General features: G+C 38.3%; 1 protein-coding gene across 5 annotated transcripts in view; it reads right to left on the bottom strand.

Moving 5' to 3' along the window:
- Positions 1-18357, bottom strand: part of sema6a (semaphorin 6A) — a 193771-nt gene that overhangs the window by 21402 nt on the left and 154012 nt on the right. For 2 of the 5 annotated variants that reach the window (XM_008114038.3, XM_008114039.3), the window contains exons 17-19: positions 15347-15367; positions 15158-15208; positions 4746-4910 (exon numbers count right to left, since the gene is read on the bottom strand). The exons of 1 other annotated variant lie outside the window; for it this stretch is intronic. In XM_008114038.3, coding sequence (XP_008112245.2) covers positions 4746-4910; positions 15158-15208; positions 15347-15367 — 237 coding nt within the window. The remainder of the gene's footprint in view (positions 1-4745; positions 4911-15157; positions 15209-15346; positions 15368-18357) is intronic. 2 more of the 5 variants (XM_003223033.4, XM_008114040.3) reach the window with 2 other exon arrangements.

Here is an 18357-nt window from a genome sequence, read left to right as displayed (position 1 = left end):
GGTGAGACACACACTGAATCAAATTAACTGCAAGCACAGCAAGAAAGCAAAGCAAAGCAAAGGAAACATACTCCGGAAAGGCAAGCAGTAGAAAAAGTTGTAAAAATAGCCAAGAAAAACTGAAGAATTGTTGGTTGCTCTTTCTTCCCCCCCCCCCTTGCTTCCCCGACATAACTCTCTCATCAATGGAAAAACATTTTTCAATGATCAAAATGCAAAGCAAGAAGAAGGAAACAAATTCACAGCTTCTCTGCGATGCACTGCAGTCCACATTTTTATCTTGGCAAGAAATGTGAGGTTTCTCTGAACAGCAATTCCGGAGTATATTTAGCTACTAAAGCTGTGGTGCGCACAAATGTCACATTCCCATGAGTCAACCCATTTAATTATCCCCCCCCCTTCCTTGTTTCTTGCAGCTTGTCTCAAGATATTCCCCCAAGATGTTTGTACTGAGTTAAAAGCTGAACATATGGATGTGACATCATCAAGGCATCAGTGGTTTGGAAAACAAAGCAGCAAGTGGCTGAAGAATTAGTATAATTAGAAGTCAGTCACTATTGCGGGGTGAGAGTGGGGGGAAAGGAAGGAAAGGAGGGGAAAGCATCCTCCACACAAAGAAACAGAAATACAAAATAACATCAACAAAGCAAAACAAAAATATAAGGCAGAAAAATATATTTTTGTGAAGGAAAATAAATCCACAACCAAAGTGAACACAAGGAAGATTAAGCATAACAGTTTTTTAATTTGTTTCTTTTGCATAACAACTCTTTCCTTTGCCCTTGAATAATAAGTCTAGCAGTAGACTTTTTTGGTATATGCCAGTTGAGCTTATCATGGGCAAGGGAAGGAGGGACAGCGCACAGATATGTGATAATGATAAACATTCATGCGATCACCTCTGCCACCATTGTTGGTTAACATGTACAGACTGCTTCCAGCTTTCGTAATATTCCCAATTAGGCCCCAGTGAATCTGTGAAACTTAAAGCAAGACGAGGGCTCATAATATCTCCCCAGTAACCTCATCATTATGAGAATTCAATTGAAAATAAACATGACACATCAGCTTTATGCTGGAAACATTTGAAATTTGGGAGGAGAGTGCAAGGTGACTTGAAATGTCATCTGCTTATCCATTGAGAGAACTGTTGCATAATGGATCAATGAAGTTGTATAAACCACAAAGAACAAATACTCTCTAGCACAGTGGTTCTCAACCTGTGGGTCCCCAGGTGTTTTGGCTTACAACTCCCAGAAATCTCAGCCAGTTTACCAGCTGTTAGGATTTCTGGGAGCTGAAGGCCAAAAACATCTGGGGACCCCAGGTTGAGAACCACTGCTCTAATAACTGTGAACATCTGTCTGTGCCTTTGAGTCTTCTGTCAACTTAAGGAGACCTCATGAATTTCATAGGGTTTTCTTAGGCAAGGAATACTCAGAGGTGGTTTTGCTAGTTCCTTCCATTACAACACCTGTTCTTGTTGGTGGGGTCTCTTATCTAAGTACTAACCAGGCCTGACTCTGTTTAGCTTCCAAGATCATTTGGTGTGTTCATGGCATGATCTCTCTTTTCTCTTTATGGTATCATCCGTTTCTAAAGACAAGAACTTTATCTACTGCTTGTAGAATTTGTGTTGCTGTTGTGTACCTTCAAGTCATTTCCAACTTATGGCAATCCTAAGGCAACTCTATCACAGGGTTTTCTTGGCAAGATTTGTTTGGAGGTTGAGAACATAGACTTGCCCAAGGTCATTGATTAGAGTTTCCATGGCTGAATGGGGAGTCAAACCCTGGTCTACAGAGTCATAGTCCAATCCTCAAACCATTACAACATGCTGGCTCTGTGAAGAATTTTAGTTAATTAAATAGCTGATTTTTAATCAAATGATTACTCAGTTATTTTTAAATAAACTGGCAGATGACCAAAGATCTTCATCACTTCTGGACGTAGATGAATATAAACCTCAGCTTTAATTAGGTTAGGCTGATGTGCATTATCAGTCACTTCAATCAGCTCTCTAAAGTTTACGATAGGTTTAGTGAGAGGGATACTTAAGATCATGGTAACAATGTCACAAGCATTAATATTTAGCAGGTCCACAACCCTGGGCTATGAATACATGTGTTTGGTATAAGTTTTCTCTCCTATCTATCTATGATGCACGTGTGATACTAAATCTATGAAATTTAGTAATTACTTGTATTTTTATGTTAATCTTTTAAAAAAAATTCTTGTAACCTACCTCAAGCCATCAGGAGAGGTGGGTAATAAATAAAATGTATTGTTATTATCATATTATAATTGCTATGCAAACTACTAGCCATTATTATTAAATGCTATTATATATTTCACTTTGCTATATAATTCGGTTTTTAGCAAACAAGAGCTTTCCTGAAGAATAGCATGTATAGCCTTTACAATAAAATATGTGCTTCTTGAAATACTGAAAGAACCATATAACAACTTTCATGAAGTAAACAAAAGGTCTACTTCCAATTGTTACACTCATCTAGAGCAGGTCCACTGATTCAATGGGATGTACGTAAGTGTTGATGTATTACGCTCACATTGCTTCTTAAGTGGCTTTACTCTAGTTGAGAGTAACAATTTGATTTCAAGAAAAGTTACCACTCACTGATTTGAAAGGAAGGGCATTATTATTATTTTTGAGTCTTCATGGCAGTAACTTACTCATAGATAAAAACTAATTAAATATGTAAGCATACAACTAAATTAAATTAATGACCCAATACCCCCTTTTCTCTGTTGTGAAGCTGTCTTCCCAGCATTGCTGCTGTGCAGCCAAATTGCCAAATTCATTACTGATTGAAATTAATTGAACCTGCTTTGACTTATAGCAACCCATGAATGAGAGACCTCCAAGTCACCCTATTATCAACAGACCTTTTCAGGTTTTGCAGACTCAGGGCTGTGCCTTTTTGATTGTTTATATCTGGAATGTTGTTTTCCTCATTTCCTATCACCTTTTATCTTATCAAGCATGATTGTTTTTACTAGTGATCCATGTCTTCTCATGTGATGGCCAAAGAATGATAGTTCAGGCTTGATTTGACTACCATGACACAAATGGTTTCTTTTTTCAGATGAAGAGGAAAGACAACTGTTGTTTAATTCATTGAATATGCAAGATTAAATCACTTCTAACAGAATAGTCTATGGAACTCTCATTAAAATTAAGGGTACTGACAGGAGCAAAGTATAGACAGAACAGATCAAGTTGACTTCGCTTGTTGAGAAGCTGGAGGAGCTTGGACACATTCTTTCATTTGAGCGTTAAGGTTCTGACCACTCGGCACATGAAATCAGCCTATCTGTCATTAAATAAGGTCACAGCTAGCAGAAATTAATATATATCACAGCAAGTTCCTGTTCCTTGAGTTTCAACTATACACCTTCTCAGTTTAGGCAGTTGAAATTGGAATAATGGTCCCCCATGGCTCTATTTATTTATTTATTTATTTATTTATTTATTTATTTATTTATAGTATTTATATTCCACCCTTTTCATCCCGAAGGGGACTCAGGGCGGATCACATTGCACACATATAAGGCAAACATTCAATGCCTTAACATAGAACAGAGACAGAGACAAACGCAGGCTCCGAGCTGGCCTTGAACTCATGACCTCTTAGTCAGAGTGATTTGTTGCAGCTGGCTGCTCACCAGCCTGCGCCACAGCCCGGCCCCCTGCGGCCTCTAAAGAGTTTTGTAAAATAAAACTGACTTAAACTCAAAAACTTAATACAGAAATAGATCTAGAAGAAAGTTAGAAAGTGTGTGCATATTTATTATTTATTAAGGTTTGCTTTATTTTTCTTGCAAGGAGCATAAGAAAGTATGTACATATGGAACTTCCTCACATTTCATCGCCACTGATAACCTGTTGGTTAAGTCATGATAAGAAACCATAACTGGCCCAAGATCACCAGTTGAGTTTCATGTCTGAGTGGGAACTACGAGAAAATTCCATTCTTACTAAGCAATTGTATGGCTCTGGCTCACAGCATGGAAATTTTTTAATGGGGAACTCTAAGACTTTAGAAGTTTATGACTTTCCTCAGCTATGAAATTGTAATGTTTTAAAAACAAATAAACGTTGAATTGACTAAAAACAAAGAAGTTGAAATATGGTTACTTTTTTAATAATAAAGAAAAACAACGACCAAAATCTTTGCTAAGTTCTACCAGCCATCTGTGAGCTGCTTTGCTTAATTTCTTCAAACCCTAGGAGGTTCTCCTCCAGTGCCATCCCTATTGAGATGAATGAAAGCATATCCAGCTGTTAATAATTTCAAGAAGGCTTGTGCAGGGGAATGTCCTGGTGGATGGGACTTTCCATAATGTTTCTAAGTTGCTTGATCTTGCAGTTTTAATGAATTAAACATCAAAAGTACTTCTGTGCAGTCCAGTGGAAGTGCAAAGTGGTGAATAATGAAAAGCCAGGACTCGTTTTCTATCATAATCTGTTCTACCTCACACTCCTAAAATCTTGTCCTCAAACACTTGCATTTGTTCTGCATGGTTTTCTTAAGTCACTGAGCAGCTTAAACCAAATTTCAAAATGTCGCTTCTGCATTTTTAATTGTTTGCTTTTTATGACCAACCTTTAATTATAGGGTGAGAGTTTTATTACATATTACCACACTCCAGCTGGAAGCAGTTACACTGCAGTCACTCCCCCTCCCTCACCACCAGAGGAAGAATGATGTCCAAGGCCTTACCCTTCTTGTCTTGGTGATTATGGGATGAGACGGCCACATATGGATTTGTGTTCTCAGATGAACCAACTGGATCCTTCCAATCTAGCATGCGCCCCCTAGGATCATAGCCCTGCTGGGCTGGAGAGTCTGAAGTGGTGGCACTGGGGAAGAGGGAACTGGTGTGTCCTGTTTGCATCATAAATATAGTTAGAGAAAGTGAGAACAAGTAGTCTGGCAATAGGTAACATTTGCAAAGATCTGTCCTGAAATAAGAATATTTGTCAGTATCCAAGATCAAATGACTCAGGAATTTGTGCATAATGTCTACAGTAGGATGGGACACAGTACCTGTAATAAGGGAAGTGTTACCTCTCAGCTGAAACATGCTTCTTGCTGGCTTACAAAAAGAGTTATTGTGGAGTGCACATGTGCACATGTTCTGATTATTTCTGTGATGGGACTATATTCAGGAAAGGCTAAGCAACATTATGATGATCATAGTAATAAATAATAAAATGCAGATGATGACAATGATTAAGACAGCTAGGTTCTAACGGCATTCCATGACATGACAGACATGACCCACAACATGTTATTGGGGGTCACTACACAAAAGAACAATAAAAACTTTAACCAGACACCAGTTGGTACAAGGTGCTAGTGGCTGCACTTTTTGAAGGGCTGCACAACTGCTGCAAGGGGAGAAGACTAAATTTGTTGGCTCTGAGTAGTCTGGGTTGTTGTATGTTTTCCGGGCTGTATCGCCATGTTCCAGAAGTGTTCTCTCCTGACGTTTCGCCCACATCTATGGCAGGCATCCTCAGAGGTTGTGAGTAGTCTCTCTCTTCTTTATGGCTATTGTACTAGTAGAATGTTTCTCCCTGCCACCTCCAAGATCTACACTAGTTGCTGATAAAAACAAAAGGAAGCTGCCATATCAGTTCAAACAATTTAATTGTCTAGCCCAGCATTGCTTATTTTGAGTAGCAACAGCTCTCCAACAGAAGATCCTTTCTCCACACTGAGCCTCAATGAAGATACAAAGGAATTGTGATGTGAGGCCACTCCAGAATGTATTAAGACAAATCAGACAGAAATTCTGGTGGGTGAAATTCCAGTCAATTAATTTATATTACATCACTGCTACTGTTACTATTGATATGACTTAGGCCCAGAGGACAGCAGGAAACGTTAAAAAATTCAAATGTCCCGGGAATATATCTTACCCACTTTTGCTATAAGCAAACTACAGTGTTCCCTCACTTACTACTGGGTTTAGGTTCCAGGACCACCCCCAATAAGTGAAAATCCGTGAAGTAGGGACGCTATATGTATTTTAATATTTATACATTATTTTAGTAGTTATACACTATTTTAAATCTTTATCAACCAATCATGTGTTGATAAATCGCCTCCTTCTCCTCCCGTTGCTGCTTGGGCTCCTTTTCTCTCCCTTTCTCTCCTCCCTTCCTTAGGCTGCAAATTGTATTTTTTATGATTCATAAAAGTCTTTTAGAGTTTATTGAAAAAACGCAAAACAGTGAATCCGCGAAAAGTGAACCGCGAAGTAGTGAGGGAACACTGTATATATTTTATAATAGTTCCAGCAAATTTCCAAGAACTCTACACAAAGCGCATTGCAACAACCAATGTAAAAGGGTTTCATTTTATAAGAAAGGCCAAAGCAGGAAAACAGAAGTTTATGTCACAGATAATGGGTGACACTGAACATTGTTACTGAGATTTTCAGGAGCATACATGGATCTTGCGAGATCTCCATGTTACAAAAGTGTTCAATTAGGAAACGTGTGCCTTTGTACAGAATGGGGAAGCCCGTGTCTCATCTCTCAATCAGAGCAATTGACCTCACTTTTAAAGTTTGGGACAAAGGAAAACGTGGCAGCACAGTCAAAAGCATCACTGATTCAGGGAAGTACTATATACTGATTGAGTGGGGGGAAAGGAGCAAATCCAGTAGGCAACTTTGTGGAGGGGAAGAAGGAGCAGAAGATTAAATGAACCAGTATGATTTCTTTGTGTATGGATTCCTCGACGCAGCATGGCAGTGATGGAAACTATTTCTTTACAGCCATATGAAGGTTTCAGGGCAGTTTAGGAATATTTTTCCACCCCTGAAACATTACCTTCTCCTGTATGTAACTAGTCTGCAGGAAAACAGGTCAGATTCATAGTGCTTTATGGTGGCTGGAGCCATCAGATGTAACAGCTAATCATTAACATGATTAATTTATGGGATTGTACCCCAGGCTGGAGAATTACACTGACAAGAGCACTGTATTACTCTTTATTTATCCTGACAGTGAATGCTGTTCCACCAGTGCTCATTAATAAGGAAATGCAAGAGCTGACATCTGGGGGCTCCAAAATAACTCCTTAGAAAGTATAGATAGTACTTTAAATTGGGGAGTGGGATGATGCGTGGAACAAGGGGAAAATAGAAAACCTCACATCCATCCATGAACTATTTAATTAATGGTATTTCTTAGGCAGGCCCTCAAACTCAGTCTGGAAACATAACATTTTTGTTGCAAATCCCAGAATCCTGCAACCTGGGAGAAATCAAGGAATTCCAATCTAAATTTTTTTCCCCAGGATTCCTAACATACTGAAATCCGAAGAAAGCTATTTCATGCTTTCTGTCCTTGCAATTAGAACTACAGTAGAGTCTCACTAATCCAAGCCTCGCTTATCCAAGCCTCTGGATAATCCAAGCCATTTTTGTAGTCAATGTTTTCAATATGTCGTGATATTTTGGTGCTAAATTCGTAAATACAGTCATTACAACATAACATTACTGCGTATTGAACTACTTTTTCTGTCAAATTTGTTGTATAACATGAGGTTTTGGTGCTTAATTTGTAAAATCATAACCTAATTTGATGTTTAATAGGCTTTTCCTTAATCCCTCCTTATTATCCAAGATATTCGCTTATCCAAGCTTCTGCCGGCCCATTTAGCTTGGATAAGTGAGACTCTACTGTACTAGCAGCCCCCTCCCCTTGCTGCACCAATGTTTTGTATACTTCAGTAGCTTACAAAGTCTTTCTCATCATTACAAGAGAGGCAGTTTGCAACATGTATCTAAAAGCTCTAAAAGTGGATTAAACCACTGTCAAACAGAAGTAAAATTTTATAGCTGGATTGACGTGCATTTTGCACCCACTTCCCATTACGTATACTTTCAGTTTAGCTATGTTCAAGGGGCCATTTCACGGTTAAGCTGTACATATGGTTAAGGAAAACCTTTTCTTAATACGGTGATCTAGGGGAAATATTTGCCCAGGGGACATATTCTGTGCAGTAAGTGTTCCCGAACCATATGTTTCAACTGTGTGGAAGAACTCACTGATAATGGAAAGCTATAGCTATGTAAAGAAATTAATGAGTGCCAGATGGTAGTAGGGCAGAGAAGTGTTTCACACAAATGCGAAAAATCAGCCTATTCACTCTGTTACTAATGTGTTAGTCTACTGCACATTGAGAAATGATTTTCTTCATGTAATCAAGACAAACTCTTTTTTGTCTCAGCACAAGGGGGGTAAGGAACTCAATGAAGCTTGATAGTACGAATCTTTTCCAATTCAAATCTAGTCTGGCCACTCTCTGCCAGTGAATCGTCTTCTTCTGGCATACTTACCCTTGGAACACTAGGTTACCATAAAGCTGAGCTCTATTTATTGTTTATATCCATTCATATATAGGAAAAGTTTTTGACTCTAATAGGTTGATGAACTGGATGCAAAACTAATGGTTTTTATGTGCCTTCTGGCTCATGGCGACCGAAAGTGACCCTATCTCAAGGTTTGAATTATACAAAGGCACAACCTGGCACGGAGCCATCACCAAATAATTTTTTCAATGCAGATAAATCTGTGGAAATTGCACAGTGCAAAACAATACCTTTTCAGAATAACCCAAAGAAACAGAGTAAGTTGCAAATATGATGTTCAAGATTATGGATATCATAGTAAGGAGTCCAAAGTATTATTTTATGCACTTACTGAATATCTTCATTAATAATAATAATGCAATTTATATTAATACAACTGAGATTTGAAAAATGATTTCAGTTTAAATCCTATGAAGACATTAAACTGAATTCTCCCCAAATAATTAAAATTTACTGCATTTTGAATCCTTACTGACATCTATTTCAGGTAGCATCAATACAGACTTATTTTTTAAGCATTGCTTGTTTCAAGTGCAATTGAATAATGCAACATTTTATGTTTTTAAAACAAGACTGATTGAAAGCTTGGTAATACACAAACACGTCTGATTTATGACGAACTGATTCATAATATTCCATAGTTATAATAACAAGGTACAAAAGAGGAACTAGAGGTCTATATGATGATGCCCTTGAAAATTTTGTTAGCAATACATAGTTACATTTTTTCCTGAGAGTTAAGCAGACATTAGTGTTCTCTATAAATTATTGTGTTAAATGACTAGAGCAACCTAGTGAGACAATTAATTAGGAAAAATATTAAATCAACACTACATAGGAAAGTAAGAGGCAGCCATGGCAAAATGGGGACCTGGTTCAGTAAAACTGATGCATATATGAGTAAAACTGTATAGAGGAAAGTCTCTTTTGTGCTCTCATTTCTGTGCATGTAGATTTGACTTTTTGACAGAACAGCTGTGCTTTGCATGGCTGGCGTGATGATTTTGGATAGGAGAAATCATTGTGTATAAAAGGTCAAATATGCAAGCTTTTCACTTTTGTCACTTGTTTTAGAAATAATTACAGGGGATTTAGCTGCCAAAGCAGATGCCAAAAATCAAGAGGTGAAAGAAGCGAGAGGGGAAAAGCAAGCAATAATAAAAAAGTGATTATAATGGAGGGGGGGGTGAAGGGGAATCTGGAATGGGGTGTATTTATTGGCTTGGCACTGGGGAACTTAGTGTTTTCCTAAGTAATTCACAGTATTTACATTTTAGTTGGAAACAATGTTTATACACGTGATAAGTTGACCTCATGTACAGGGGCAAAAAGTAAGGATTTTTATATGACTCATGTGCCACTTGCAATTCATTCCATGGAGAGGGAAAAATAGCAGTACTGTCCAGGAGACCAGCTGGCTTCGGTCACCATTGCCATCATTTTCCCTAACAGGTACTCCGAAAGGTCTTTACTTAAGAGTATGCAAGTGGAAGATCACTTTCCCCCTATTTGTCCAGACTGCCTCCCATTTCATCCACTGCTTCTGCTATGATTGCTGCCACTGTTTCCTCTTTGTCCAACAAGTGGCAGTGGTGGAATCTATTTACAGTGGCAGTGGTAACAGCTCCACAGCAGCCCAACAATGTCACTGGCAGTCCAGGAATTGGAGAAGGGTGCTGCTGCTGCTGCCAGAGCTAGAGATGGAGTTGGAATGTAAGAGGGAGTAAAACAGGAAGCAGAAACAAAAGCCACATTAGCAGCAGTGGGAGGTAGCCTGGGCAGAGGAGGAAGGAGAAGAATGACAATTCAATTCCTCATTCATAAGTAGCATCCCATTCTGAGTAGCCCAAAAGTGAAGGCATCATGTAGGGATTGTGGTACAGGAGGAAGTCCATGGGGATGACGCCGACTTTAGTGATGCAACTGTCTTTCACAACTCTGCTCAGAAAAGGGGATGGTTCCTTTTTCATAAAGAGCTAAGGTACAGTATTAACCTTATTTTTTAAAAAGGAACCATTCCCTTCTCTGAATAAAGCAAATAAAGAGAGAAACTGGTCCCCTTTACTCTCTCCACCATGGCAGGGAAGTGCTAAAGAACCACTGCTGCCATTTTTTTCACCCAGTTAATACTGTCTCTTGCACTGACCCATGAATAAATTGGGGGTTGTCAATTTTTTGTCTCAAATGTTTGACTTATATATGATTATCAACATAGGAGAAGATATTACACACTGACTATATCAAGATTTGACCTACCAGTAATACGACTGTGAAGTAAAAGGCAAGAAATGGGATATATTTTCTGTGATTTTCTAATGGGCAAGGCAGTGAGTGAAATGACCCTGTCCTGTAGTTGCTGAAGGTTCATTTGATAAATACAATGAAGGGGTGAAATGTATGACTTGCCGTGATATGAAAACTTGGTCTTTTTTTGGCTTTCATGCTACACCAATGTTTTTGTTTTATGGTACTTCTATTTATGAGCTAATATCACATCCATTCAGGTATTCCAAGTGAAATAGTACTGCTATGAAGAGTAGCTAGCTATCCTTGTCTATTGAGCCTATAAATGGGGGGGGGGGGGGGTTGACTATATATCTGCTTCAGGGTTAGTGAGAAGTGCACAGCTTACAAATGAATAAATAAAATATAGAAATAAATGCTAAAGAAAGGTTTTTTTTTATCAAAAAACGGTTTGTAAGACTGCTGTTAGGATTTTCTTTCAACAAATTCTTCATAGCAGAAAAACACTAGTCCATAAAATGTTTCAAAAGGTTTCAAAAAAGTAAGAGAAAGCACAAAGGGGGAGGTGCTGGAGTTTTGTTGCACTGAGTTAATGATTTCTTCACCTCAAAATGCTTTTTAAACCTAGCTTTTGTCTCTCGTGGAAGGTTCCCCCCCCCCCTCATTGGCAGACTTCTCAGTAGGTAATTTTTTGTCAATTTTCCTTGCAGTCTTCAATGCCTGAAAATCTTCTCTAGGAAGACCACAGGCAGTTGGAGGCTGCAGGGGAAGGAATTGGTGGAAAGCATTTCTCTTCCCCATCACTTTCCGGTGATATGGTTGTTCTGAGAACAACTCTATTCTGCTGCCCAATGAAGTTAATGTGAACCGTAATCCATTGGGTACTGTGGCCTTCACGGTGCACACAGCAGTCTCAATAGTAGTGAATATGTGATCTAGGATGATCTCCTGTATCCTACAAGGTACAAAATATAAGCTTTTGGAGTGCTATAATATGAATCTACAGAAGGAGAAGAGCACATTTGAGAGAGAAATTTGCAGATGGTGCACATTGAATGGTCATGTTATGTACTCCTCAAAGAATCCAAAATCTTTAAATAAAACTTCATTTAAGTTAAAGCAGCCCGGATCAATGTCTATTCTACTTGATCGACGTACAGGTTGAGTATTACTCATCCAAAATGCTTAGGACTAGAAGTATTTTGAATTTCAGGGTTTTTTTCCCTTCAAATTCTGGAGTACCTGTAACTATATCTTGGCAATGGTATCCAACTCTAAATGCAAAATGCATGTATGTTTCATATACACCGCACACACACATAGCCTGAACATAATTTTATACACAATCCTTTAAATATTTTTGTGCAGGAAACAAAAGTTGTATATATTGAAAATTGTCCACATGAATAGCTGAGATAGTGTCACTTTCTCAGCCATTGATGTGGACAATTTTGGTGCATTTCAAATTTCAGAATTCAGGGCAAGGAATGTTCAAATTGTACTTGCTAAAAGAAATATTTGCTAGACTAAAAGATGGTATTTCTTTTTGAGGATGAAGTATTTTTTAAAAAACCAATGATCTTACAGAGTGTGAGGGCAATGATGCCAATTCTCTGAGCCCTCTTCTTTTCCAAAGTCAAAGCTCTGAAAATGTTTTAACTGCTACAATATATTGAGAGGTATTAAATATAAATGTTGTTTTTAATTTTTTTCTAACAGCACAGAGGTTCTATATTAAAATGAGGCACTGTCCTTCATGCAAAGTGAAGATCAGACGTTTCCTCACCAGTCTTCCTGTGTTTTCATTATTATACTGGCAAACAAATGTCACTTGTAAATATATAACCACATATGAAAACAAGTTTAGGAAAAATGTTTTGGTAATATAGAGACTATGTCACAACTGTTTATGTGCAAAAGTTCATTGAATATCTTAGTGTTGTGTTGTGGATCTGGAAAGTTCAGTTCTATTTCACTGGCATGAAGCAGCAAATAGGAAAAGAGACTCCTGTTCTTAGCCACATTTCTTTCTCCTACTGGTTGGTGTTCACTCAGTCTTTTACTCTTGAGATTACCACTAAAAGGCAGGGATAGCCATGCTGACTCTAAAAAAATTCAAAATACACTTGTAATGATATCAGGTTAAATGGGCAGCTGAAAAGCTATGCTTGATTTTTAAACCCACTGGCGATACTAGGCAAAAATGATAAAACATTGAGAGGGGATGGGGTGGGAGTGTTCAAGACGTTATAGAGAGACTAGCGCCCACATTGACCTCCTTCAGGAGAGATCTGAAAACCTGGTTTTTTCAAACCATTTCAAACCATCAAAGTAAGCTCCTACCGCTTTTTATTCCAACACTTTGCACCTTACCGCTATACCATTCCACTAGAAGTTGTAATGCATTGCAGCTTGTTAACCTTATTCCTCGCCCTTAGTCTGAAGATTGAAGTATCAACTATACCACTCCAGGGCATTTAACATGTTTTAATTGTTTTTAAATTGTTGTTGTTGTATGCTTTTTTTTGATGTATTTATTGCTGTGTTTGGATTTGTTTTTACTGCTGTATTTTTATATTGTTTGGGCATGGTCCCTTTGTAAGCCGCCCCAAATCCCCTTGGGGTGATGGGGCGGGATATAAGAATAAAGTATTATTATTAGAATCATAGAATCATAGAATCATAGAATCATAGAATCATAGAATAGTAGAGTTGGAAGAGACCTCATGGGCCATCCAGTCCAACCCCCTGCCAAGAAGCAGGAAATCGCATTCAAAGCACCCCCGACAGATGGCCACCCAGCCTCTGCTTAAAAGCCTCCAAGGAAGGAGCCTCCACCACAGCCCGGGGGAGAGAGTTCCACTGTCGAACAGCTCTCACAGTGGGGAAGTTCTTCCTGATGTTCAGGTGAAATCTCCTTTCCTGTAGTTTGAAGCCATTGTTCCGTGCCCTAGTCTGCAGGGCAGCAGAAAACAAGCTTGCTCCCTCCTCCCTATGACTTCCCTTCACGTATTTGTACATGGCTATCATGTCTCCTCTCAGCCTTCTCTTCTGCAGGCTAAACATGCCCAGCTCTTTAAGCCGCTCCTCATAGGGCTTGTTCTCCAGACCCTTAATCATTTTAGTCGCCCTCCTCTGGACGCTTTCCAGCTTGTCAACATCTCCCTTCAACTGCGGTGCCCAGAATTGGACGCAGTATTCCAGGTGTGGTCTGACCAAGGCAGAATAGAGGGAGAGCATGACTTCCCTGGATCTAGACGCTAGACCCCTATTGATGCAGGCCAGAATCCCGTTGGCTTTTTTAGCTGCTGCATCACATTGTTGGCTCATGTTTAACTTGTTGTCCATGAGGACTCCAAGGTCTTTTTTGCACACACTGCTTTCAAGCCAGGCGTCCCCCATTCTGTATCTTTGATTTCCATTTTTTCTGCCGAAATGAAGTATCTTGCATTTGTCCCTGTTGAACTTCATTTTGTTAGTTTCGGCCCATCTCTCTAGTCTGTCAAGATCGTTTTGAATTCTGCTCCTGTCTTCTGGAGTGTTAGCTATCCCTCCCAGTTTTGTGTCGTCTGCAAACTTGATGATCGTGCCTTCTAACCCTTTGTCTAAGTCGTTAATAAAGATGTTGAACAGAACCGGGCCCAGGACGGAGCCCTCCACTTGTCACTTCTTTCCATGATGAAGATGACGCATTGGTGAGCACCCTTTGGGTTCGTTCGCTTAGCCAATTGCAGATCCACCTAACCGTAGTTTTGTCTAGCCCACATTTAACTATTATTATTATTATTATTAATATTATCTTATTAGGTGACTCGGCTTAAGCCTATGAAAACCTGGGACTCTAACAAAATCACTTGAGACTGAATGTTTTTTTATCATGCTTGCCTTATAAAGAAAACACTCATATTCGAAAGACAGCAATGTGTACTCTGGATTTTGGATTAATCATCTACCAGTGCAACATTGAGTTCCGGAGTATTTTAAAGGCTGGTCTTTAATTTTATCTGGAAAACAAATAATGTTTTAAATGCCTCCAAGACCAGAGGCAGGATCTCTTTAGATATCTGTCTCTGAAGGGAATGAGTTGGAGAATGCAAATGCATCCAGTATTCTGCTGGATGATTTGTTGGCTGATGTGTGAACAAAATTCTAGATTACATGCACATTTAGTCTAATCCAGCATGGTTCTTCTTACCACAACATATGCTTCGAGATACTAGAATTTTGTCCAGGGAATAAGTCTCCTAAGAGTTCTTCTTTCTAGAGATATGTAGTCCAGACCAAATAGTTGATTTAATGCTGCATTAAGATGAATGAACAAATAACCTTGGAAGGGAAAAGACTGAAATATTGGTGCTACAAAGAAGAGGATGAAATCTTGTATCAGTTTAGTGAACTAGGTCCCAAAACGACAATGGAACTATCTACTTTAGGTTTGAAACTACCAGCTAACAATGATATCTGAGTAAGTTAAAAAAAAAACAACAACCAAACTGACCATACACTGTTGTATAAGACATTTCATGATCTGATGAAGTAGTTGAAATGTCTATGAAAAAATAAATCAGGGCACAATATTAAAGCAATAAAAAAGAAAATATTTGTTAAGATTGTAAAACAAATGATTCTTCCAAAACTGATCAGCACAGACAGGTATTAAAACAGCATAACTAAGGAAGTTCCTTACCATTCAGTGCTACGAACGAATCTGAAAAAAGAGAAAGGGGAGGAAGGGGGAGGGGAAAGAATTATTTCTAATATTCTAAATTTCTCTAACCACAAAATCTGATATACATTGTTTGCACTGTCCTTTTGTATTGTGGCAGCATCTAGCTAAAGATAAACCTATTTGTGCTGATTATCTCATATAGTTTTACATTTATTGTTGCATTTTACCGTAAATTAAAGCTTGGGTTTTTTTTTTTTTTTGCAAAGAGAAGTGTACTAGTCTTGATTCTAAAGGACTTGATGCATGCAACCTGGTTATTCTCCCTTCCCATGCTATACTTCATGCCACTCTAGATAGTTCTCCAATTGTCTAGAGGGGCCAATCACTTGAAATAGGCATTTGAACTGAGCCTATTTATAATTGCTGGTTTTAGTAATTAACAATGGCTTACAACCACAAGACTTTTCTCTTTGCATAATCAAACTTAGCTTTAGAGAAAATGCAACAAGCAATACACAAAACATATGAATAACCCAATCAAGAAAAAAAAAATTAAAGGGAATGGTCAACAGTAAAGTCAGGTCTGTATAAGGTACAAATTGGTCTCTTGTAGCATGGCTCTTTATACAAATAGGTTGCTTCTTATATGTAAGATTCATAACAAACTCTACACATAGGAGTGAATCTCAATATGCAAAACTGATATTTTAACATTTCCTTTAGATTGTAAGCCTGCAGTGTTATGTTCCATGAGAGTGGTTACAACAGAGTGAAAGAACTGATTTTGGATGCCAGTTTCCTGCCCTTATAGAAAGAAAAGAATCTAATCTATATCACCTTCCTCATCAACCTCAAAGCTGACATCCTGCTAGTGGCATAATACTGACATAAGTTGTGCAATACATGTGAAGTGAAATTTCTGAACAGCATGCAATCATGATATCCAGCTGACATTTGCGTGAGTGGGATTGCACACATGGAACTATTGTGCATTTGGCAGCGCATTAAAGTTGAAAAAGACAGCAAATGAGCATTGTGCATGACCATCACTCCACACATGTTGCACTACTTTGGTATTATGGGGAAAAGCAAATGAGGTCTTTCTCCTCCCCCTCCCCCCGCTCCTCCAAATTTCTAGCATTGCAGAGAGTAAGACACTGAAAATGGTTGCCACCTTGAACTCTTCTACTTGCGAAGTGTGTTTCCTTGGTAGGTTTGCCTGGCCACTTTCTTTCTATTTCTAAGTGCCCAACTGAAGTTTTACGCTACTACAATGCTAGATATTTGAGGAATGGAAAAAAAATTCATATGGGTGGGCAGAATTCTTATTAAGCGAGCAGTGTCTTCATTTTGATTTCCTGTAGCTATACCCTTGGTTGGTGTAGGTGCAAGGCAAAGCAGGCTGGATTTCTGGTGGTGATAAGAGGCAAAAAGCAGGTGTATAAAGCCATATTTGGTGAGACTTTGGACACAAAAGATTTAAAAACCATCTAATCCTGTAACACCAGTCCTCTGACTGGGCAGTGGAATTTTTCTAACTTCATTTGTACCTGAAAAATGTTGCTATATATTGTGTACTAATGTTAACTGCTGCCATAAATTAAGTCCTTTGACTCAGCATAACAAAATGGTATCCTGTAGTGCTTCAGGGAAAGATTAATGAGACTTTGTATATATTTAAATTGTTACATTTTAATGCCTATGCACATGTTCTCATTCAGTTTTGGTGGAATTTATATCAAAACATAAGTCTGGAGAACAGTATGCTCCAGTGAAGCTTAGGTGCCAATGAGAGTGAGTAATGTAATGAAAAATGTTATGGTTTCTAATTCCAAAGAGAAAAACAGTTCATGTCAGGGAGTTATCAGGCCTGCCTCAAACCCTAAAACAGTGATGGCCCAATTACAAATTCAGCTATAAGATAGAATCATACCAATGCACAGAAACTTTTTTAGTGGAAATAAACACCTTTCAACAAAGATTCACAAAAGGGTTTATCGGTTCTTGTTTACTTCTTATTTGAAGATGATGGAGAAGAGAGATAAAGTCACTCATGGAAAGCAAACCTCAGGAGTTAAGAATTAACATGTATAATATGAGTGCTAGTGTTACTTACAGGGTAACTGAAAACAGTATTTGCTATATGTCAGTATATGTTAGCTTGTAAGCTTTAAGTTTGTGCACTGCTATTTGGTAGCCAGTTTAGTGAACAGAGTTTTAATCCATGCAGTATGTACAGTTGAACTTCCACATTTGAGGGTTTCAATTCTTTGGATTTGATTATTCATAGACGTAATTAATATGTTCTCAGTAAGCATCTTTAGGTGCTCTTTAGGCTAACCATAGAGCTGCATCAGAAGAACTTGAGATTCCTAAAGAGAAAACTTCTATGTGCATTTGTAGGTCCTCCAGCGTGATTCTATGGTCTTACTTTCAATGGAAGTTGAGATTCCATGAGAGGTTAATTTTTTAAATTTTTTTTTTGCATGTTTTCCACTTTCACAGGGGCCCTGGGTCCCTAACCCTAGCAAATATGGAGGGATGACTGTACTACAATCCATACAGTGCACATTATCATGTGAAACCTTCTTGATTGGACTTCATTAGGTTAATGAAAGCATGTTTTATGCATACTCAAAGTATATTGATTTTTTCATACTGGAAAAGTGGACAGTGAGATAAAAGGCTGGAAATTGAAACCTCGTCTAAATTAATTCCACGAGACTCAGTAGACCTACTTGTAAAGGGGCTTATCTATTTTATTGTGACAAGTTAGAACCTTTGAACTCATTGTTATCATTGAAATTGATTTATAGATTAATATGTTCAGCAGTCAAGACAAAGATATAAACCTCTAAGTGAGTTCTCTCAAATTCTATGGAATTTACATTACGGTTTCCAGGGTTGAGTTGGATGTGTTTAAAATGTATCACCATTTTCCCGTTTCCTTCTCTGTTAAATCACATCTTCTTCTCCATTTCTTTCTTCTTCTCCTCTAACCAATTAAAGGCAATTAAAGTTATGAGGCT

Source organism: Anolis carolinensis, chromosome 2 (assembly GCF_035594765.1).
Source record: "Anolis carolinensis isolate JA03-04 chromosome 2, rAnoCar3.1.pri, whole genome shotgun sequence".
In the NCBI taxonomy this organism is placed as follows: Eukaryota; Metazoa; Chordata; class Lepidosauria; order Squamata; family Dactyloidae; genus Anolis; species Anolis carolinensis.
The sequence above is the reverse complement of the archived record's forward strand: the minus strand, read 5'-3'. Positions and strand labels throughout refer to the sequence as shown.